This window comes from Corythoichthys intestinalis, chromosome 2, assembly GCF_030265065.1.
Source record: "Corythoichthys intestinalis isolate RoL2023-P3 chromosome 2, ASM3026506v1, whole genome shotgun sequence".
In the NCBI taxonomy this organism is placed as follows: Eukaryota; Metazoa; Chordata; class Actinopteri; order Syngnathiformes; family Syngnathidae; genus Corythoichthys; species Corythoichthys intestinalis.
Genome location: NC_080396.1, coordinates 27,752,826 through 27,778,262, shown reverse-complemented (window position 1 = coordinate 27,778,262; position 25,437 = coordinate 27,752,826). Strand labels below are relative to the sequence as shown.

Sequence of the window (25,437 nt, the reverse complement as noted above, 5' to 3'; positions counted from 1 at the left end):
TTCAAAGGGGGTGTGGCTAGCCTGTTCAAAAGTGCTGCAGAAATAAGCAAAGTAAGCTAAGCTAAGTGGCTAAGTGTCAGAGAGAGAGTTGCTGTTGGTGCACAGAGAGGGAGGCTGATAGCGAGACAGGATACCTTAATCAATTATTATTAAATTATTATTATTATTTGTCACCAATGGTAGGTATGCAATAAAAAGTTGTACTGGATTCACCTTGTATTAGTCTTTTTTCCTGTTTCACAAAGGTAACAGCCGCTTGACAAAGCCATGATAGCAATGATTTCACATTCAAGTATGTAGCTCTTCATATAAACAGTATATACATATTTCAAACTGATTGGTATTGGAATCGGCCAATACTGCACGGCCAAGTATCGAGGCAAAAAATGGTATCGGTGTAACATTAATATATATGTAGATTTTTAATAAATGGTTTTTAAGCACTTCAAATGAGAATTATTTTTAAACTAGAATAAAGTAGAAAAATGCTTGTCTTTATCAGATGCTTCATTGACTGAGTCTACTCAAATCCGGTCAAGCTGCTCACTTACACACAATGAGTTGCCAAAGCAACTGTTTAACAAGTTAATCGATGATTGACGCATGCGGCGCTTTGAATATTTGGCCTCCAAGCGCCCATCGCAAGATCAAAACTGTTGAGTATAATTTACTTAACTGAAGTCATTTAAAATATTGAGTTCAAAGTACTTCACTGAATTTACGGGGTTTACTTGTGTTTATGAGTTTTCTATATAAATAAAATTGAAAATTCAAGTGGAATTGTTTGAATTGAAATAGTCAGCCAACTTTTTTTTAAAAAAAAATATATTTTTTAAATACAATGTAGTGTTTGCACGTTGCCAAGCAGATGCGCAACAGGTGGCGCAATAATCTTCTCATATGACAATAAAGTCATTTTATTGCCTGACAACACAAGCCTTAAGTCATTACCAGTTAACAAATGAAATAAAAGCATTTGCGGATGGCAACCAGTTCTGATGTATTTATAAAAACAAAAACTAAAATTAAGATGTTTCTGGCTCAGTTTTGTGGCTGATGGTACACAATCGCATTGTGCCAAATGCTGGATACGTCACAGCCCATTTGGCCCCATGCAAGCTCACAGAATGTAAACTGCGGCTAAAATGTCAGTATTAACAGCCTGTTTTGGGAAAAAAAAAAAAAAAAAAAAAAAAACACATCATCTAAAATAAAATGCATGCATTTTAAGAATAATCACAATGTGGCTATAACTTTAAAAGAGGACTGCTGTGACAGCTTCACAGTAAAACACAGAGGTCTGCGTTCTCCTGTCCTTGTGCTTATCTGTCAACTCGTCCTTGATAATAATAATACAATATAGTAAGCCTTTTCGGTGTTTGCTGCAAGTTGATTGCGCTTTCACCTCCAGAGTGGTCAAAGATCATTCCACCTGGGAATGAGAGCTTTTAAACGATACTTTTGCAGGACACGTGCTCACTGATGAATATTAAACATAATCCAACTAAAGTAGAATGTCAGCCTATGAATAAAGCCATTGAAGTGTGATATTGTGCCACCTGCACACTGTAGTGTGTGTCCTCATCCAGGTCCCACAGCACACACCAGCGACTTGACGTGTTCACTTCGCGAATGGAGCGTTGCATCAGGCCGTCTTGCCTCTATGGATGAGACACATATCAGTTGAATCCAGCATAAAATGACTTGTCTCTGAAAGTCTATGCAGGCGGAAAGAGAAGTTTTATCTGTAGGCTGGTAAGCATCACAATAATTGTTTAAAGGTAAAAGCAACCAGTTTTGGACCATCCAGGCTTGACCTTCAATCCGCTGCAACATGCCATGGAAGATTTACTATGCCGTGAAGATAAAAAAAAAAAAAAAGGTCAAAATGCAGTGCATGTTTTTCAATGTCATTCACTCAGCAGGGGTCTTCCCGTTTATTCAATGTAATTTTCAAGCAGCACACAAAGAGCTCAATGACTTGACTTGCAGCTCATGAATAGATAAATGATCAATCAGTTTGGTGGGATCTCAGAACAAACAAAGACTGACTGAAAGGTTTTACAGCTCCGATATGGATTTTGTGTTTCGTAAGAGCTAGAGCTTTGGGATTTGAAATGGATGCAGAACCTCAAAAAGTCTTCGTCTGCAGATTTCCCTGTCCTGCCCTTCTCACTCAGCATGTTACAGCGTGTGAAAGTATAACATTGATTTTTTTTGCTGCTTCTTGGAAAAAAAACTAAGGACAACCACAGAGTCTTTTCAGGTAAATCCACAGAAATCCCTGATGACCAAGATGTGCCTAATAAAAACTCTTCAACAAAATTTGTGACTCTGAGGCGATGGAAGCGGCTTGCTTCAGAATGTGTTAACGTGAAGAAGGTTGTTTGAGGTCAGTTAAAGTACAAAATAGCACTTTATGTAGACCACTCTGTGCCCAAAGTGCTTTACAAGACCTTAAATTCACCGGTTCACTCAATCATTCATACACAAATAACCCTATGAGATAGAGTAGGTGGCTGGCAAAATACTTTTCACTGACGGCAGTCACTCAGAGTGCAGCTGATGTCTTGCTGCCAAACTGTGGGTGCTTGAAAAGCTGACTGGGGTGAGCTGGACAAAATGTGAAATGTTAGAGTAATGGCTTGAGACATTTATTTTCCTCAAAGGTCAGCTTAGGACAGGGATGTCCAAACTTATTTTGTCGGGTTTCTGTTCAGAAACATTAAAAGATGCACCGCTAGTTTAAAGCAACACTAAGTAACTTTTCAGTTTTGGTCGATTTCAGTGACGCAGGTGAACAAAAGTGGTGGTGTTTTGCCTTAAGGAAGACTGCGACTCACCGCTGTTCCAGCGATTGAGTCTGGCGACCGTCCGGCGGATCAAATTCTGAGGGTGCAGCTAGCCACAGCAAACAGACAGCGGAGTGGACCAATCAGCGACGGGCAGATGTGACGTTGTTAAAGCGACAAGTAATTAGCGTGAGCGGAGAATGGAGAAGTTTATTCAACATGGCTAGCGCGAGCCATGTTGACTGTTGTCAGTGACTTGTGTCGATGTGTTTTTGGTAATTTAAAACTGGTTTTACCGCGGATTGGAACATATTCTCGGCTCTCCCGTTCGCTTCTGTGTTGTTGTAGAGACGACTTTCGGCACGAAAGAAAGACGTTACTCGTTAAGAACACGTCACACAAATAATTGAATCTGATTGGACGGTTGATTTTGTAGCTTGCTCGAGAGGCTGTTAATGGGCTTGGTCCCGGACTATTTCTCACAGTGTTTGAAAAATACAGGGAGAATAGTCCAGCTGTGCCAGGCAAGCATTTCCCATGAGGACCAGCGCACGTGTTTTAAAATCATGATCTCCCGGTCGCCTGCAGATGGATTAAACAAAATTTCTGTTTCCAGCGGCTGTGTGAAGGATGAACAGTAATGAGGTCATGAATCAATTTGTAACTAAACAATAGCATATGACGATGTTGATAATAAGAAATGTTTGATTTTGTACCGCATTCCCCCACTGGCCCTCTCCGTACCTCAGTTGGGTTGGGGAAGGGGGGCGGTCACGCCAGCGAGTGAAAGCCGGGCCAGAGTTTATTCTTGAGTGTCCTTTTATCCAGGTAGCATTTTTTGTCTCCTCTGACAAAACGTTTTGTCTTTTGTTGCTCTGCCATCTTTGCAGAATTCGCGCAAAAGCATTCGCATCAACTTCCGGTGTAGGTACACTATCCGCTCGCCTGCACTATCCGCTTGGGGGGCCTGCGTTTGACAGTGACGTTCGGTTATTCTCGCAATATAATTGGCCGAAGAGTCATAATGCACGCCTAGAGCTGTGCTCTCCTGTAAAATGCCTGTTAAAAGTGCGACAGTTGTTCTTGAGAGTCGTAGTAATACCTGCTAACACTAATGTGCGCACCCACTCGGCTAAAAGGAGGCCCATTCAATTTTTCAAATCCCAAAGCTCTAGCTCTTACGAAGGAGGCCCATTCGAGAAACTCATGTGTACTTGGGGTCAAGCTCGCTACCGCTAGCTGTTACGGTTGTTAGAAAGGTATATGCTTGTTTTTAAGGTGGGGGTGTGTGTGACGGCCCTGGCTGTTTAACTGTTTTATTCTAAGAAGCCAACAGTAAGCTGATCTTTGCCTCTGGCAGCTGGCTGCTTCCCCTCCCGGAGTAACGAAAGCTGATCGTTGCCGGATGGACCGATAACGTCGCCCCCGCTGATGGGCCACGACGAAAAGGGCGCCAAGCTTCAAAAACCTGCCGCTGTCAACACTCTGGGAGGTCGCATCTGGGAGGTCGCATTTGACAGCATTCGTGCCACGGTCCTCCTCGCCAGCTGTTTGCTCGCCTTTTACTCTCGTGTGCATTTGATCGCTAGTTTGATAGACTCCAGCTTTTTCGGTCAGGTCTTTTGTGTTTATTTGTTATTGGATCGTTTTTATGTTCACCACTGTAAATAAGAGCACTGAAGCAGTAGGGGTAAGCTGCCATTTCTGTTCAACCAGTTTTCTCCTGTTTTGTTTAGTGTAAGAAGCTAGGGTAGTGGCTTTGCCTTTTCTTTATTTCCTTTTCACGATCAGGGTTTAGTTAGCGCGTGGGGTTTAAGTGCAGATTCCTTTTGTTTGTTATTTTGGCCTGGGCTTACCCTGAAGCCAGCTTCGTTCGTATTTTGTATATCCTGTTCATTGCGAGTTTGATTTTTGTAAATAAATTGGGTCCACTGTATACGTTCGTCAGACTTTACCCTTTTAATGTGCTATGGTTTGTTATGTTGTTGTTGTTATTATTTGCTTGCTTGTTTTTGACATCAGCACTGATGTCGTATGTTCCTTTCTTTAAATATTGAAAATTTTCTTCAGATAAACCGTCCATTACTGACACAATAGAAAAACCACTGCGAACTTTTTAGCAGCATTTGTGGAATGAGTGAAGTCACACTTATCCCACTCGAATGGTCCCAGTTGCGACGTTAAAGCGTTCCAAGCGAATGTAAACAACAACGATGGTTGATAGCGACAATTGTTTTTTATTTTGGCCATTTAAAGACATTCTGACCTCCAGCAAACCTGCCTTTTCGTAAGCGATCGAAAAGTGGAGGAAAATGACGGTTGAGATAAATTGCACACACACTGTAACTGCCATCTTTAGTTACATCCTTGCTGAAAAGCAATATAAAAAACATTAATTAAGCTAATTTACTGTATGAGAAAAAGTACATGGCACCTCAAACAAACTTAATTTAACTTCACTATTGTGTAATCAATACCTTGTCTTGAGCACCATTTTGTTGAGCGAGTGAAATCAGATTAAACCAACATGTGAAGTGGTACTTTTCCCCCCTTGACTTTGCGACTATTATTACCCAGTTCGAGTGGCATTCCAATTAAATTTTTCCTGATCGGAGATTGGAAAAGTCCGACTCCCCACGTTCCACGAATGCTACATGAGCGTTGTTGGTGACGTCATCATCAAAAGGCACAGGCCCCCCGGGCAGATTTTGCACCCTGAGCGAATGGTGCACCTACAGCAGGGGTGACCAAACTTTTTTGCAAAGGGGACCAGATTTGGAGTAGTAAAAATGTGGGGGGCTGACCTTGGCTGACATCCTAGAACAATATATTTAAGCAAATTTTAGCAAGCCATTCTGTGTGTCACATTTGCATTATTATTTTTTTTTTAAATAATTTCAGCAATCTCGCAACTAGCCTTTGTGGTGTTCTCTTTCAACTCTCGGGCTCTTGCGAAGTACCGCTGCTGTGAAATTACACTAGCTTGAAGTTGCTTCAATTTCTCACTACGTATCTTCCTGTAATCTTTTCGTACATGTCAGCGTGTCTTGTTTGGTAATATCGCTTCACATTTAACACTTTGAACACAAAACAGCGACTGTCTTTTTGCAAATGAGGCAGACACAGTCGTTGCATATTTTAGTGAAGAAATAGTTCAATTTCCACCTATCCTTCAAGCGTAAGCCGTTTTTTTGTTGTTGTTGTTGTTGATTGTCGCAATTTTAGAAAATTGGGAGTATAGGGTCACAAGGGGTAATGTTGCTTAGAGTGCTGCTGCCTTTTAGTGGGTAAATGAGGAGCAGCATTTGGTGTGTAAGCTACTTCATACGCTGGTATCAGTAGGCCTGACATATTTTTTAAGTCTGTGTGCGGCTCAGACGTTAGTGATTTTATGACAAAGGCTGGGGGCCGGATGAAATTTGACCACGGGCCGCATTTGGCTCCTGGGCCGGACTATGGAAATGTATGACACACAGTCTTTAAAACAAATGGGAAAAGGGGGAAGTGGCGTATGCCGTAAAGCAGTCAGCGCATTTGTAGTTTTTTTTTTTTTGTGTGTTTGCAGGGTTCCTTCCACTCTCAAATTTAATTAGTGCCAGTGAAAGCAATACAGACCCCTTCAAGATACAGTGCCTTGCAAAAGTATTCGGCCCCCTTGAATCTTGCAACCTTTCGCCACATTTCAGGCTTCAAACATAAAGATATGAAATTTAATTTTTTTGTCAAGAATCAACAACAAGTGGGACACAATCGTGAAGTGGAACAACATTTATTGGATAATTTAAACTTTTTTAACAAATAAAAAACTGAAAAGTGGGGCGTGCAATATTATTCGGCCCCTTTACTTTCAGTGCAGCAAACTCACTCCAGAAGTTCAGTGAAGATCTCTGAATGATCCAATGTTGTCCTAAATGACCGATGATGATAAATAGAATCCACCTGTGTGTAATCAAGTCTCCGTATAAATGCACCTGCTCTGTGATAGTCTCAGGGTTCTGTTTAAAGTGCAGAGAGCATTATGAAAACCAAGGAACACACCAGGCAGGTCCGAGATACTGTTGTGGAGAAGTTTAAAGCCGGATTTGGATACAAAAAGATTTCCCAAGCTTTAAACATCTCAAGGAGCACTGTGCAAGCCATCATATTGAAATGGAAGGAGCATCAGACCACTGCAAATCTACCAAGACCCGGCCGTCCTTCCAAACTTTCTTCTCAAACAAGGAGAAAACTGATCAGAGATGCAGCCAAGAGGCCCATGATCACTCTGGATGAACTGCAGAGATCTACAGCTGAGGTGGGAGAGTCAGGCCATAGGACAACAATCAGTCGTACACTGCACAAATCTGGCCTTTATGGAAGAGTGGCAAGAAGAAAGCCATTTCTCAAAGATATCCATAAAAAGTCTCATTTAAAGTTTGCCACAAGCCACCTGGGAGACACTCCAAACATGTGGAAGAAGGTGCTCTGGTCAGATGAAACCAAAATTGAACTTTTTGGTCACAATGCAAAACGATATGTTTGGCGTAAAAGCAACACAGCTCATCACCCTGAACACACCATCCCCACTGTCAAACATGGTGGTGGCAGCATCATGGTTTGGGCCTGCTTTTCTTCAGCAGGGACAGGGAAGATGGTTAAAATTGACGGGAAGATGGATGCAGCCAAATACAGGAACATTCTGGAAGAAAACCTGTTAGTATCTGCACAAGACCTGAGACTGGGACGGAGATTTATCTTCCAACAGGACAATGATCCAAAACATAAAGCCAAATCTACAGTGGAATGGTTAAAAAATAAACGTATCCAGTGTTAGAATGGCCAAGTCAAAGTCCAGACCTGAATCCAATCGAGAATCTGTGGAAAGAGCTGAAGACTGCTGTACACAAACACTCTCCATCCAACCTCACTGAGCTCGAGCTGTTTTGCAAAGAAGAATGGGCAGGAATGTCAGTCTCTTGATGTGCAAAACTGATAGAAACATACCCCAAGCGACTTGCAGCTGTAATTGGAGCAAAAGGTGGCGCTACAAAGTATTAACGCAAGGGGGCCGAATAATATTGCACGCCCCACTTTTCAGTTTTTTATTTGTTAAAAAAGTTTAAATTATATAATAAATTTTGTTCCACTTCACGATTGTGTCCCACTTGTTGTTGATTCTTGACAAAAAATTAAAATTTTATATCTTTATGTTTGAAGCCTGAAATGTGGCGAAAGGTTGCAAGATTCAAGGGGGCCGAATACTTTTGCAAGGCACTGTATAAAAGAGGTGTCATTCAACTAGTTGTCAGTCGACGAATCACACAAATGTTATGAAATTTTTTGGTTAAAAAAGGTTGAAAAGTTACCTAGTGTTGCTTTGACATTCTTTTACTGACTTATTAAACACCCTAAATTATTCTAGCATTTATCATTGTTTCTTTCCAATTAAGGATTTCCCCCCCTTTTAAATAGTGTTCCCAGTCGAATAGAAACACCCCTTCTTGACATTCAAGGCAAAAAAAAAAAAAAAAAAAGAAAAAAAAAAAAAGAAAAAAATACATTCTGGCCACGAACGCATCTCCCCCTCTGCCTTTAAAACATGTTGTGGACCTTGTCAACTGTTATTTTTAGTGCCTGCACATGGTGCAGGCTTCTAAAAACGCACAGTGGAACTGCTTTTAGGTCGCTCTTTCATGATAACTTATTAAATAATAAAGGTACATCGAATGAAGTGTTGAGTTTTTCCAATTTCTGTGATGCTATGTTTGTTAATGACCTTGAACCGATCAGAAATAAAGTTACAGTTGATTTTAATTATGAACCGATTGAGATTAACAATGCGTGCGACAACAATTATCTTGAAGCTTGTTAACCTGGCGACAAGCGAAGGACGTGACCGATCAATCGCAGGACACCAGTTATTGAAAATATTCACACATCACCTGTGGCACACTGACTACCACCATGAAAGCAAAATATTCATACAAAACAGCATATAGTGTACCTGCTGCGAGATGGCATATCCAATCACTGTGTCTCCCAGAGGAACATTCCAGGTGATCCTGGCCGAATGGGCTCTCAGCTGGGTTACCGACACGTTCACTGGGGCAGCTGGTGCAGCTGTTGCCGTGGTAACACACACATACACAATTTTATAAAAGTATGAAAATGGTATAGAGGTTTTAACCAATAGAAATAAGCCTAACAGACAAGTGACTATGTTTGGTAATTAAAACAAAAACAAAAAAAATAAACCAAAGACCTTTGTGTCACATCACATTTATGGTCATGTAGGCTACATTAATAACATTTGGTATCCAAGTGTGGCCTACATGACCCAAATTTTGACGTACACAAATGTGGATGCCAAGTCTAAATTATATTTCTATTATTATTATTGTTGTTATTATTATTTCGTTATTAATCATGATTTTTTTTTACATATTTATACGAGGAAATATATATATAGAAATAAATCAACAAAATTTAATTTAAAAACAAAATTAATAAAATAAATAAAAGCTAGTGATGTGTCGTTCGCAAACGAAGCGGCTCTTAGAGCCGGCTCTTTGAAGTGAACGACGGGAGCCGGCTCCTAATAGGAGCCAACTATTTTTTTCCTCCTGTTTTTTCCCTCCTTCGGTTAAAGCCGCACGTGATTGGTCAAGATCCGTGGTAGAAGACTGAGGGGTTGGTTACACACACACGCTGCAATGAGGAGAAGGGGAGGGGTTAGATATACAGTAATCTATATCTATATATACTGTATTAGGGCTGTCAAAATTATCGCATTAACGGGTGGTAATTAATTTTTTAAAATTAATCACGTTAAAATATTTGACGCATTTAATGCACATGCCCCGCTCAAACAGTTTAAAATGATAGCACAGTGTCATGTCCATTTGTTACTTGTGTTTTTTGGTGTTTTGTCGCCTCTGCTGGCGCTTGGGTGCGACTGATTTTATGGGTTTCAGCACCATGAGCATTGTGTGATTATTGACATCAACAATGGCGAGCTACTAGTTTATTTTATGTTTAAAATTTTTTACAAATTTTATTAAAATGAAAACATTAAGAGGGGTTTTAATATAAAATTTCTATAACTTGTACCAACATTTATCTTTTAAGAACTACAAGTCTTTCTTTCTTTCCATGGATCGCTTTAACAGAATGTAAATAATGTTAATGCCATCTTGTTGATTTATTGTTATAATAAATACAGTACTTATGTACAGTATGTTGAATGTCTTGTGTCTTATCTTTTCATTCCAACAATAACTTACAGAAAAATATGCATATTTATATGTTTGAATTGCGATTAATTACGATTAATTAATTTTTAAGCTGTGATATACTCGATTAAAAATTTTAATCGTTTGACAGCCCTAATTTATATATACTTAGATGATATATGGTTATGATATGTTTTTTCTTAATGCCAATCTTCGCTAAAGACTAGCCACAACTTTTACCTGGATGCTGCTTTTTCTTTTTGTTTTACAAATTTTAATTTATAATTTGTTGTGTGGTAATCAAAGCTTACTTATGTTGTTTTACTGTAAATAGTTAAAAGCTTACAAATATACACAGAGATTGGAACTTTTTGTTGACCTTGTTTTGAGATGGGTCTTTGTTTTTGTATTTCATAATTTTTTGTAGCACTCCATGTTTTACTCCATGTTGAGTATGTTAAGAATATAAATAAAGCCATATAAATATTTGATATACTGTATATTTTTTACATTAGTAATTCATTTTACACATCATTTTACATTATTTTAGGTAGTAAATTAATTCAAGCAACAAAAAAACTGAGGAGCCATTTGGGAGCTGAAAGAGCCGGTTCTTTTTAGTGAGCCGAGCCAAAAGAACCGGCTCTCTAAAAAGAGCCGAAATTCCCATCACTAATAAAAGCAGAATAACATAATGTTGATTTCCTTTTTTTCTCATCTCGTTCCATTATATTTAACTCATTGCCTATCTTTGACAAAGATATTCTAGATGCCCAATTCTTTTAAATTGGGAGGACTAGCTGTTAATGCTTATCTTTCAACACCACTGACATTGCGAGACGTCCAATCTATTTTGACTGGGAAGACCGCTGCCAGGCTCTCCCAGTCAAAATGGATTGGCAAAAGAGCGACGCTTCGAAGAGTCAGTGAGCACTAACACTGGTCACAGAAGCAAGGCAGGACTTCGCAAAAACAGGTTTTCGACCTGTTCCCGGACCAACTATGTGGCCCCAACATTGAAATTGACGGCTAAGGTAGATGGTAAAGTCTGACGGAGATTTTTTTTTTTTTTGTGTGTGTGTTTATATTAAAATAAATCATTTTGGTGTGGCAGATTTTAAGTGGCCCCATCTGGCCACTCCTATGAAAAATTTCTGGAGGCGCCACTGATGTTAATTGGATCTTGATCATATATAATGTATACTTGATATGCATCATGGCTCTGTGAATGAATCTCTGTGCCGATCCACATGGTGGCCTGGTCAACACGCATTTCTCATTTTGAACCCCTTTCCGACTTGGGAGCAGACACCGCCTCCAGCTTCGCCCCACTTAGGTTCAATAAGAACTTTCAACTCAAGGGCATAGGTTTGGTCTCAATATTGGTAGGGACGATATTACAGCATAACCTGCATGTACACTTTTTGCTTAGGAAGAGACAAACAGATTGGGTGAATGGGGGTCAGGGCTACATTTCTCATGAATATGAACCTAATTAATTGATAGGCAAAATGATCAATGCAAAATAAATCTGTTTTGACTTATACTGACTTTCATGCGTATTGGTTCAGGTGATACACCGCTTGATTCAAACCTTTGTTTTCAAAAACTACTGAAAAAACATTTTTGAAAACTTACAGAATAATTTTCTGTATTTTATGAGCAAATTCAACATACACAATGAATACAAACCTATTAATAATCTCTTAACTGTTCAGGAATGCAAAAAAAAATAAACATTTGTCCTTAGACCACTCAACATTGTCCGTCTAAATTAATAAATTTAACTGAGAAAAACTCATAACATTAACAGCAGAATACACATACAGGACATTTCGTTTTAAGCAGCTTCCCACTCGAGTTTTGCAGGTTAGCATGTTCACACAGTTTAATGTTATGCCAACTCTGATGCAGGTTGGACTTTCAGTTGCCAAATTAGTGATGTGCTTCCCATGTCCACAACACTGACGTCTTTTACATTCCTTACAGTACCCAGACAGCAGACCGACATCGAATAAACATTGATTTTCCATCAAAATCATCAGTATGGTTGACATCAAAATTTTCGACGTCAAGTGACCTTGAAACAACGTTGTTCTATGGTATATCAGGCGATGGTTGGGTTAACATTGTTTTATAGTTGATGAACTAATGTTGACAAATACCGTATTGGCCCAAATATAAGACTGTGTTTTTTGCATTGAAATAAGACTGAAAAAGTGGGGGTCGTCTTATATTCGCGGTCTAGACATTATACCCATTCACGACGCTAGGTGGTGCCAGATATCATTGAAGCGATGTTCTGTCATGACAGATCTCAGCTACTGTAAAGTTTAACCAGTTTGCATATTTTATTGCAATTTTTTTCCTTATTCAGATTTGTTTCAAGACGACAGTTACAGTTAGACTTCACTATGATGGTTAATGCAGTTATTACAATTTTGTTGTTTTATCACAATAGATTGGTTTATTTACATTTCAAAAACCAGAAGCCATTCATTTACGAATGTGGTTGCACTTTAGTTTACGTATTTAAATGTAAATGTAAATAAAGATTTGAATGAGGCAAAATAACATGCTTTTTCTCTCAAATCATTTGTTTCAGATGTACTGTAATTATTTTCTGTATAAAAATTTGGTGTTCAAAAAGTCTTTTTCCAAACTTGAGTCTTGAAAAAGAGGAGGTCGTCTTATAATCAGGGTTGTCTTATATTCGGGCCAATACGATAGTTGATTTATGATTGACCGGGAAATATGATTGAAAAGTCATTGAAATTATGGATGTGTGGGCGTTTTGGTTGAAAACATAACATTGATTCAGCTTTGTTCCAATATTATTAATAATCGAAATAACGTTTAGGTTTTGTAAGGATTTCAACGTTGAAACAACATTAATTGAGGGTGCAAAAGTGACGGTGATTCAACGATAAAAGATCGACAGCGGAATGTTGATCCAACATCTTTTTAACGTCGGTCTGCTATCCGGGTAGCTGCTGCTGGCAGAAAAAAAAACTTCTAATATCCCTCCTCCTCCAAAGGGGTCGGTGGAGGCGGCATGTTGTCGACATGAAGTATTTTTGTCGGGGCTGTGTGGGTGTGCGTGTGTGTGGGTGGGGGGCGGGAGGGATGTCATCAGCCAATCAAACGTGCATATAAAGTTTAATAAAATAATAACGGTCCGGCACATTCAGCAAGTGAAAAGGGGTAAATGTAAGTCTGAAAATAATGTAAATATATCACTTAATAATAGGGTCAATTCTATCCTTAAAACATTAAAAAGAATCTAAATTACCTACATAACTGAACATTATACAATACAAATAAGGTTGCCTGAAAGTTGGTGGGGACAATTTGAGGATCCTGAAAGGTTGGTTGTGTTATGTCCCTACCATCTCTATGCAAACCTACGCCCTTGCCTCAACTTGTGGGCTAACTGTTCTGACAGGACCTTTAGCAGACAATGATTCTTTGAGGCCACAGTTTCTGTTACAGGATTATAGACCAGATGTGTGTGGGTGCATTGAATATAAACAGCAGCATAATGGGATTTTTCCCAGTTTCTACTACCTACTAAACCTGTTTTATTGCTGCAGTACATTCTGGTCCATTTCCTGACAATGTGGGCATGGAGAAATTTCCTGTGCATCTGGAGACATTGTCATGGCAAAGCAAATAGAGGATGTTCTTATCTCACTGCACTTTCACTTGCACACGATTGAAGTGAAATTCCACCACTCTCCTGCACCAAACCAATCAACTTCAGTTGTGACGTCAAACTCTAGCGAGGGCATTGTGAATTAGAATGAGACATAAAGATAAGCAGACTGAACATTGGCAGAAACATGACAGGGACGAATGAGTCACAGCATAAAAAGATGGCAAGAGAACATTCAATATTTTGGTTTTGGGGGGGAGAGAAGCATGATGCTAAGTGAGATGGATGACCTGTGAGGAAGATGAGATCAATGATGGAGAGAGTCATGAAAAAGCAAGAGATGGAAAGCCTGTTGTGGAAAAAATGTAGTATTGATTGATGAAATTATGAAAAACTGTGGTGAAGGACAAGACCACACATGTTGCAGCTTCTCCATATGCCATTTTGGAGGCCACTGTTGTAAATGTACACTTTATGCTCATTACTAATTTGTAAAGTATTTACGACAACTACGGCGCAGCAAAATTTTGCTCCTTTCAGCCTTTATTCCCCTGACACTAAAAACAAATATGAGCCTTGTGACATTTATTTACTTGTTGGCGTTTTTCATGTGGTCCATCCAAGGCCAGATGCTAAATCACAGGGAACAAACAGTTTGCTGATCGACTGGGACAGCCTCATCTGGCTAATGGCTCTCCGTGAAGGATAAATGGGTGGTCGGCGCCTGCCGTAAAGACAATGAAATCTGCGCATGCTGATGTAGATACAGTATATCAAGAGATGAGATTGGATTTTTATGAACCTCTTGACGACTGACAGGAAGTTGGTGATCATTTCAAATGTTTTTCTGCATCATGGCAACTGCTGAGGCAACACGTTACGTTCATCAACAGGTCCATTTGTTAAAACTGTGCTGCAAATCTCCTCGGAAATGCTTGCCAGTATGATGCAGTGCAGCTCTTTGCCACCGCAAACTACTACCACTAATAATAAAAACAATTGTTCATTTAATACTTCACTGACTGTTATTCAATGAAACTGAACCATTTATTGTTGTAATTTTTGGACTATAAACTGCACAAGACTATAAACCATGCCCACCATCTTTTATTTTTTTATTATTTGTATATACTGGTCCTTCTAAAAAAAAATTGCATATTGTGATAAAGTTCATTATTTTCTGTAATGCATTAGACTTTCATACATTTTAGATTCATTACACACAACTGAAGTAGTTCAAGCCTTTTATTGTTTTAATATTGATGACTTGGGCAAAAAGGTCAAGAAAAAACAAAAATCATTATCTCAAAAAATTAGCATATCACAAAAAGGTACTCTAAAGAAGCTACTAACCTAATCATCTGACTCAATGAATTAACTCAAAACCCCTGCGAAAGATTCCTGAGGCTTTAACAAAACTCCCAGCCTGGTTCATTACTCAAAAGCGCAATCATGGGCAAGACGGCCGACCTGACTGCTGTCCAGAAGGCCATCATTGACACCATCAAGCAAGAGGCTAAGACACAGAAAGAAATTTCTGAGCGAATGGGTTGTTCCCAGAGTGCTGTATCAAGGCACCTCAGTGGGAAGTCTGTGGGAAGGAAAAAGTGTGGCAGGAAACGCTGCACAACCAGAAGAGGTGACCGCACCCTGAGAAAGATTGTGGAGAAGGGCCGATTCCAGACCTCGGGGGACCTGCAGAAACAGCGGACTGAGTCTGGAGTAGAAACATCCAGACCCACCGAGCACAGGCGTGTGCTGGAAATGGTCTACAGGTGCCGCATTCCCCAGATCAAGCCACTTTTGAACCCGAAACAGCGGCAGAAGCGCCTGACCTGGGCTACAGAGAAGCAGCACTGGACTGTTGCTCAGTGGTCCAAAGTACTTTTTACAGACGAAAGCAAATTTTGCATGTCATTCGGAAATCAAGGTGCCAGAGTCTGGAGGAAGCCTGGGGAGTAGGAAATGCCAAAATGCCTGAAGTCCAGTGTCAAGTACCCACAGTCAGTGATGGTCTGGGGAGCCATGTCAGCTGCTGGTGTTGGTATACTGTGTTTATCAAGGGCAGGGTCAATGCAGCTGGCTATCAGTAGATTTTAGAGCACTTCACGCTTCCATCTGTTGAAAAGCTTTATGGAGGTGAAGATTTCATTTTTCAGCACAACCTGGCACCTGCTCGCAGTGCCAAAACCACTGTTAAGGGCTTTACTGACCATGGCATTACTGTGCTCAATTGGCCTTCCAACTCTCCTGACCTGAACCCCATAGAGAATCTGTGGGATATTGTGACGAGGAAATTGAGAGACACCAGACCCAACACTTTGGATGAGCTTAAGGCCGCTATTGAAGCATCCTGGGCCTCCATAACACCTCTGCAGTGCCACAGGCTGATTGCTTCCAAGCCACGCCGCATTGAAGCAGTCATTTCTGCAAAAGGATTCCCGACCAAGTATTGAGTGCATAGCTGATATGATTAATTGAAGGTTGACTTTTTTTTTTTGTATTAAAAAGCACTTTTTTGTATTGGTCGGATGAAATATGCTAATTTTTTTAGATGGGGATGTTTGGTTTTTCTTGACTTTTTTGCCAAAATCATCAATATTAAAACAATAAAAGGCTTGAACTACTTCAGTTGTGTGTAATGAATCCAAAATATATGAAAGTCTGATGTTTATCAGTGCATTACAGAAAATGAACTTTATCACAATATGCTAATTTATTTTGAGGAGGACTAGTATATAGAAGCCGCACATTGTGTTATGACAGGGGTGGGCAAACTATTCCACAAAGGGCCGCAGTGGGTGCGGGTTTTCGTTATAACCTATCAAGAGGAAACCTTTTCACCAATCTGGTGTCATACAAGTGCAATCAGTTGATTGCAATCAGGTGCATCTTGTTTCCCCGGACCTATTATTGGTTAAAATGCCTGTGCTTGATCAGTTGTAACAAAGACCAGGACCCACTGCGGCCCTTGAGGACCGGTTTGCCCACCCCTGTGTTATGAGATGCTCGTACAAGAAGACATACAGCTCATTAAATTAACCTGTAAAAATTAAAATGCCACACCAGACGAGGTGCACCGTTCAAAGTATGTGTCTGTGTGTTTATAATCTGATATACTGTATGTGGGACGGCGTGGCAAAGTAGTAGAGTAGTAGTTTCCAAACTCAGAGGCTGATTGTTCAATTCTCTGCCCTGCTGACCTTGTCTAAGCATCCTTGAGCAAGGTGCTGAACCTCACGTTGCTGCGTCATCTGTATGGGGTTATATTTTTGCCACAAGTCTGAGCGAGCAAACAGATTGAGCACAGAAAAATATATTGAGCAAAAAAAAAAAAAATCTACTCTGTGCTCCATAATTGTTTTTGCATATTAAGCCCCTTCACAAATATATCCCGATAAATTCCCGCGTAAGGTGACACGGGATTTACTTGTGTTTTGGCTTTCACACATGGATAGATATCCCAGGAATGACGCGGGTTGGACATTTTCACAAACTTGTCACGTTTTGCTGACTCTGCGCTCTCTGTGCGCAATTTTATAACCCGGACATTACGTCATTTTGGGTTGGCATTAGCGGTCACATTCTGTTGGTCAGATCATGTTTTGGTACGGAGATGGTTTAGGGAGCGTTCCCGATGTCGTACCTGCAGCCATTTAAAGCTCATCAAGACTGTATTTAAGCCCAGGCGATCCAAAAGAATGGTGCCGAGATATTAACTTGCTGGGCGCCATTTGACACCTTTTACTCTCAAATTTTGTGCATTTGGTAGCTTGTTCATCTGCCGTCCATGTTTTGAAAGACCCCAAGTTTTGCTGGTACTTGAGTGTATTTGTTTTGTTGTCTTATCGGCTCCCTGTCTACCGCTTAGGTTAGTATTATTGATCGTCTTCTGTCACGGACCCATTGTGTTTTTTTCCCCCCTTTTCCGTGATCGTGTGTATTTTTGTTTGTATTTAATAAACCCTTGAATGCATCACTCCGTTGTTTTCTGCTTTGAGGTACAACCCTATTTTCGCAGTTGCGGACCCTAACATCGGCAACAAAATAAATCACACATTTCCAAAGATGGACGATGGACTCTCTTCCTCGGTTCTCTGATTCATTAGCAATTTAATTTCGTTATGTTTTCTGTTTAATTTTGCCATTTCTAGTTTGCCATGTTGATAATTGCGAAGTTTCGTCTTTCTGCGAAGAGGAAATGACCATCGGGCCACCATGATATTTATGTCATCAGCCATCGTGCTGTGACCCGGAAATCAAACGCGTGCTTTCACACATGCCTCATCCATGGAAAGTCTCGGACATTATACTAAGACGCTGCTCGGGTTATGTCCGCGTCATATCAGTGTCAGTCGACCCGGGAAATTGCTTTCACACACAAGGGCTGCCCGTTTAAATCCCGTTATTTTAACCGTGTTCAAGTATATGTGAAAGGGGCCCCCACTCTCTCGACCCCTGCGCGCTGTTTGTCTTCTCTGCGCGCTCAGTTTGGCACAAACCAACCAATCAGAGCTAGTGGGAGTACACTCTGATTGGCTGCTTGCCCTTTAATTAGATCACTTCTTACCTTCGCCCGAAAAAAGCAAAACAAAGGAGATCGCATCAGACGGACTTGGACAGGAGAAGGATGACTTCTTTGGAAACAACGCACGACAGCATTTATTTTTATGATTATTGTCTCATGTCAAAACTACCTTGCAAGTTGTACTTTACTGATAATGATTTAGTAACATTAGGGCTGCCTTGTCTGATACGATCTCCTTTGCTTTTTAGCTTTTTAGCCTTCTCCTTCTTCATTGATGGACTCATCTGAAAACGGGTGCTTTGCTTAAACTAAGCTCAAGTAAGCGGAAGGCTGACTGGATGAATTAAACACCTGTAGATTTGCAATGCAGCTAATTAAAATGGCCAGAGAGGCAGTCAGCAAGAGGTATTGCTTTGGAATCCCCCTTGGTGGATAATCGATTAGGGTTTTGACAGCTTTACAACAGCTGTTTTTCTAGTTGAAGTATGGAGGTGTTAACCATCCAAATGCCCCAAATAAGTGGAGGTTGCTTCTGGATTTCAAGCAGTACTTCCCGCTTACATTATTGAGCAAAATAGGTACACGCCCCTGTTTAAATTGAGATGTATATATCATAGGGCTGCAGGTATTGATTAGTTTAGTAGTCGATTAATCAATGAACTAGTTAGTTTAAATAAGCGAGTAATATGATAAGGAACATAAAAAATTAAAATACCTGATCTGAGCCTCAAAGGTATATATATATATATATATATATATATATATATATATATATATATATATATAAAATAATAATTAGGATCTAAGTACAACAAAAGAACAATTAGCTAACTTACATAGCAAAAGTCAGCTAACTTAAATGCTATATAATGCTAATTTTTTTTTTTTTTTTTTTTTTTTTAAAACAATGCTCTTAAACGGTTCAAAGACATATTCCCACAAAAACTGGAGCAGCTGGATTCAGCCATGTGAAATGAGCTATGTCATATGCACTGCTGCCACTAAAGGTCAGTCTATGCAACCCAATCAATAAAACTAAATGCAAACACTTTCAAAACAAACCATTACAACACCACTTTAATTAAACGAATACTTGAAGCAGCAAAATACAAATCTTTTCTCATTGAATTACTCGAGCTAATCGATTAAATGTTGCAGCACTACTATATTACAAGGCACATCAATGTTAGGTTTCTAATTTGAATTCAATCACCACAAAATCACTTCATTTGGTTAGTGGCGTTTATGTTTTCCATATGGCTATCTTAGTACATGTAGCGCACATAACTGTATGAATGATTAATTACTACTGCACATGTTTACTCACTATAAATCTTGTTCAACAATACAATCAGGCTCCATTAGCAAACCTACAGCGAGTGAGAGATTGCTTCAAAAAGTTGTAACAGTTTATTAGATCACTGAATCCTTGCCAGGAATACTCTGAGTCTGGCGAGCACACTCCTTGTGACACATAATGACGCAATATGTCAGGATGCGTGGACGAGGTGGACCAAATTCAGGGAAGCGGGGAGGCGAGGCAAGGTGGAGATCAACTCAAAAATGATTTAATAATCATAACAAATACACAAAGTTCAAACAAAAGTCCAGGTGATACAAAACAGCAAGGCAAACACAACTGAGGGTACTAACAAAAAACTGGGTATCAAAAAACCAGGAACAAGGACTTGGATGGTGAACTAGACACTGGAATTGACATGAAATCGACAATGACGCAGCAAGAAGTGAACAGAAACTGGGAGCTTAAATACACAGAAAAGGGGTAACGAGACAATGAAGCACAGGTGGGGGATACAAGAGGCAGCGGATTGGTGGATACACAAGGCGAGCCACACAGGTGAAATCAATGGGTAATCACAATGACAAGACACACTAGGGCACAAAGGCATGACAGTTTGATGTTATGAGTTGTAAAGTCAGTGCATTAAATGGTCTTTTCTACTTTGTTGTTTAACTTCACTTGTGGGCATTCACCATCTTTAGAGGTTACCAAGCACCCCTGGATTTAAAATTTGCACCAACCCCTAAAAATATCCTAACATAAACACACGGATATTTGCACTGATTTCTAAGCATGAGAAGTACACAAAGTATTTAAGAGGGGACACAATCAAAGTTCCATACTGTGATTGTACTGCCCGCTCTGTTAACACTATAGATGCTCATCAGCACTTGCGTTGTTTTTCTGAATCAGTTCAACCCCTTATATCGAATTGGCTTCCATGGACGGCGCTAGATGTCCAATCGATTTTGACTGGGAGAAACTGAATGATCGCTGCCAATCCTCCCAGTCAAAATTAGTTGCATGTCAATGGCGCTCAAACATGAGTCGTAGACTTCACTATCAGTTGACAGGACATGGGGCTCGGAGCCGATCCGTAGGGGGCATATTTTAAAAAACTTAAAATTCGAATATTTTTAAAATCAAAGCCACTAGCGACCTAAAACCAAAACAGGCACCTCCCTTAGGCATATATGAGTCTCCATGAGCAGTGGCATAAAAAAAATCAAAGTTGTTCCATAATAAAATCTGAATTAATTATTTTTATATAAGTATAACAACACTTAAAATGGCTATAAAATTCTCCGATTTCATGCTAGATGCACAAAAATCACCAAATGCAGAGATAATCACCTATATTTTCAGGATCAATGGCATTATCTAACATATCATATACATTTTTGCCAGAAATAGCAACTTAAATGTCATGTGTAGCGATACAAAATCCAACATGCGCGGCCGTCACAAAACAAAGACCTTTTTAAGTAGAACGTTCTTGTAAATAAATGCTTAAATCTTCTATAGATATGAACGTAAAAAAGTCTAGATTCTTGGTTAAAACCAAAAAAACGGCAGTTATCGTTCATTTTACATAAATATTTCAAGCAAAAGTTACGTTATTGTGTAATCCAACATGGCGGCCGTCATGAAACAAAGAGCTTTTTAAGTGTATAATTCTTGTAAATAAATGCTTAATCTTCCATAGATATGAATGGAAAACAGTCTAGATTCTTGGTTAAAAGCAAAAAACGGGCATTTATTTTTCAATTTACATAAATACTTTAAGTAAAAGTTACGTTATTGTGTAATCCAATGTGGCGGCCGTCATGAAACAAAGAGCTTTTTAAGTGTATAATTCTTTAAATAAATGCTTAAATTTTCCATAGATATGAACGTAAAACAGTCTAGATTCTTGATTAAAAGCAAAAAACGGGCAGTTATCGTTCAATTTACATAAATATTTTAAGCAAAAAACTTACGTTATTGTGTAATCGAACGTGGTGGCTGTCATGAAACAAAGAGCTTTTTAAATTGGAAATACTTGCAAATAAATCGTGCAATTTCTATAGATATGAACGTAAAACAGTCTAGATTCTTGGTTAACCCTTTAACACCTAAGCCTATTTTGGCCGAATTTGCATGCATTTGATGTTGCCTTTATATTTCAAAGAAAAAATTGTTTACAATGGCCAAGATGGGTCCCTTTTTTTAGGACACCTTGAACTTCATGTCCAAACTGTTGATTTCGTCACTGACCAATTATAATCCACATTTTAGACCCAAAAAGACAAAAAAAATCCCAAAATCTTTTTTCAAAATTTGTAATGTTGATTTCCCATTGACAACCAACCATTTTGAAGCTTGATAATATTTGTTCAACTTTTTAGGATAAACATTCAATATAAAAAAATAAGATTGAATAGTTTTATGTTTGACAATTCAACACAAACAGCAGGTATGGTCATAGGCGTTTTTGGCCTTTACACATACTATGGTCAAAACAGGTTATATACATTGCAAAATAGTGAGAAAAAAAAAATATATATCATCTAACACAAAAAGGGTTTGGAGGATATCTCTTTGTGAAGTTAGGTGTTTTACCCATCACCTTATCAAAAGTATATACGTACATGCAATCAAGCCTCTCGAACACACATCTACATAAAAACTGAAAAGATTATAGTGAAGAAAAATACATTGAAAATAGTATTTCAAAAAATATTGACAAGTAGTTCAGTTCAATTTAAAATTTTCAGGCATGTGACCCAATAAAGTTTTTTTTTTTTTTTTTTTGCGCACTCAATAAAGCGTCTTCTTGGACAGGTCATGGAGCTGCGTCACACACAACGTCACACAGCCTACTCTTTCGCCGTCTGCGCGCTTCTGTCACTTCTACTCGCCAAGACGCCGACTCATCCAAAGAAAACAACGATAAATACGGCTCATCTTCTTCCTTGAGTTAATGAGATAATGCATTAGCCTGCACTAAATGTAGTTTTAGATTCGTTCTGCACCTTTCAAAAACGCTCGCTCAAACCAACCAGCCGTTGCTTGCTTCGCATGCCTCCCTTTCATTAGTTGGCGCTTCGCTCGGAAATTTATTAAAAATGATCACATTCGGTTCGTCCTTTTTGACATCACAACGGCTCTTGGGATACGTAGTCTTTTGTGGTGCTTTCGGTTTTGATAAAGGACAAGAAATAATGGAAATATGGAGATACATGGTCCATGCAGCGTTTTAATGCATATTTATGAGTGCAATAAAACCATAAAACTCAAATGACATTATCTCCTGGTTTTCTTGGTCAATTGACTTCAAATAAAAACTGGTGTGGACATCATCTTCCGCACTTTCAAAAGAGACCAACCAGCGGCACGTGAGTGACGTAATTACAGCGTGACGAAGCTTCAAAGACGATATGCGTAACGCGTCACTGCCGACATGTTCGGTGTTAAAGGGTTAAAAGCAAAAAACGGGTAGTTATCATTCATTTTGCGTAAATATTTCAAGCCAAAGTTACACTAACTTTAGCCATTGATTTTTTCACGTTTCAAAGTGCATGCATAGTGCTATTTAATATAATAATTGCCTTGAATTGTCGACCAAAACCCTCGTGAGACACCCCTGCCTGCTTGTATGCCGTAAAACCTTCGTCCTGTTTCCCTCTAAATCCGGCATTAGAACGCAGTGAAAGCCAACTCAACGTTCTGCCTGGGTCGGCCCCCTACTGGAAGGTGTGGCGCAATGTCTGTGGGAGCTGTCTTGTCAATTGATGATGGAGTGTATGCATGAGTATTCACATTCAGTCCTCCCACTTTAAATGAATGGGAGATCTGTTGTTGTCAACGGCAGGCACAAAGAAAACATTTTATTTTTTATTTTTTATACTTTTAGAGTGCTATTGGGAGACATACCCAGGGAGTTTTTATTCATTTAAATCTTAGTATTTTTTTATTAATATGTTATTAATTTAAACATGTATTTAATGATAAAATTATATTAAATATTATGTTAAAAATAATATTAAAATACAATATTGGTAAATAGATTAAAATATATTGCAATTTGAAACCCGGCATCCAAATATATCACATTTTTGGTATTGTAGGCTCAAATGTTAATATTGTGGCCCCCATACATGATGTGATGCATGTACAGTATGTTGATCTTTATGGACTGAAGTTTTTTTTTTGTGTTATTTTAAATGACAGAAAAAAAAACCTCTTTCCCTTTAAAAGGTTAAATGAGTAATTTTATTTTTATTTAAAGTTTTTAAAGTAAATTTTTGTTTATTAAATTATTATTATTATTGATATGCAATACTGTTTAAACATTGTTAGCACTCAAATGCGTTATAGCTCTTTACTCACTGACTGCCATTAACAGAGGTCTGGCAGTGAATTAGTTAAGGAAGGGGTCCGTAAGTCCGGTCCTCGAAAGATGCTATCCAGCTTGTTTTCCATATCTCCCTCTTTTAACACACCTGAATCAAATGATCAGCTCATCAGCAAGCTCTGCAGGAGCCTGATAACGATCCTAATTATTTTATTCAGGTGTGTTAAAGGAGGGAGACATGGAAAATGAGCTGGATGCCGGCTCTTGAGGACCGGACTTGCAGACCCCTAGCTGAGTCAAGGGTACTATATATTTAAAAAAAAAAAAAAATTAATTTAAAAAATAAAAATAAAATAAAAAAAAGGAATAATCTTCATGTGATACTGACCTAAAGCAGCTGCACATAATTGCCAAAAGTATTTTGTAGAAGTGCTTATACCCTTATAAGTAAATTGTATGGGAAAGATAACTTCAAAATCAGTCAATACTTTTTCAACTGTCCAAGAACTCAAAGGGGAATGACTAAATGACTCAAACAATGAAATTATAATATGATAAAAGTTGACAACATAATAGTCCTATGACTCACGGCCACTGTATACTGCTTTTAATGTGTTCCTCTATTATTATTATATTCTGAATATTTCTGTCAATCAATAAACGACACGTGCACTACAGCACTGACAACGGACATAGTTAAGACACTTACTTCCACCAACCATCAAGCATCCCATTATCAGTATCATCAGCGGCAGGAGCAGCCTGGTGTCCAAGTGAGAAAACGCGGTCATAACCTGATGAGAGTGCGCCCACGATTGGGTCCTCGGCGCGCACCTTCTTCCACCTCCGCCTTACAGCGAGACTGTCGGGATTTTTCGACCTCAAGGTCACCACAAACCACTTGACATCTTCTCAAGAAAAAGAAAAATGGCAAAAAATTAGGTGAGGAAAAGATGCAGCGCAGTTTTCCTCTTAAGCTGTTTTGGTCTTTTCCACTCTCACACTGTCCATCAACGAGTGTGCGCTCAAAATTCCTCCGTTTTTTAATGCGAGGTGCTAACAGGTAGTTGGAGCTCCGCGTCCATCCAGCGGTGAGAGCTTTGCGCCAAAAGGGTGCGCGACAAACACGGTGGTGGTGGTTTGTTCGCCTGAAGAGCAGAATGTGGATTCCTCAAAAAATAACAAGAGGAGCTCTGGATTTGTTTTAGGGCAAAGATGGAGATGCGTCCAGCCCATAGCTGCACTGCATCTGATAGTTGGGGGAAATGATAGGGAAGGAGGGAGGATGACTGAATGAGGGGTGGGCACGTGCGCGTGTATGTGCTGCATACGATGACATCAAAGATCTACACGACTGTTTTTTGTTGTTGTTTTTTTTTAAATGTCTTCCACTCATATGTTAAACTTAAATGTAAACACGTATTTATAAATAAAATATATGTTAATGATTATAACATTTATGAACAAAAAGAGTTTAATTTTGTTTCCATTTCAGTGAATGGTATAGGATTTGTTAGAGCAAAACGTTGTGATAAAGATGTAAGACATGAATAATTGATCATGGCACAGTGTGACTCCCATAAGACTGCAGGTGCATGTGTCGCGTGCAAGA

The 25,437-nt window shown here is 39.1% G+C and overlaps 1 protein-coding gene across 1 annotated transcript in view; it reads right to left on the bottom strand.

Annotated features, from left to right (window-relative positions):
• Window positions 1-25,111, bottom strand: part of LOC130912422 (fibronectin type III domain-containing protein 4-like) — a 35,961-nt gene extending 10,850 nt beyond the window's left edge. The window contains exons 1-3 of the mRNA XM_057830502.1: window positions 24,535-25,111; window positions 8,776-8,891; window positions 1,560-1,661 (exon numbers count right to left, since the gene is read on the bottom strand). Of these exons, the coding sequence (XP_057686485.1) occupies window positions 1,560-1,661; window positions 8,776-8,891; window positions 24,535-24,616 (300 nt within the window). The 5' untranslated portion in view covers window positions 24,617-25,111. The remainder of the gene's footprint in view (window positions 1-1,559; window positions 1,662-8,775; window positions 8,892-24,534) is intronic.
• Window positions 25,112-25,437: the final 326 nt, after the last annotated feature.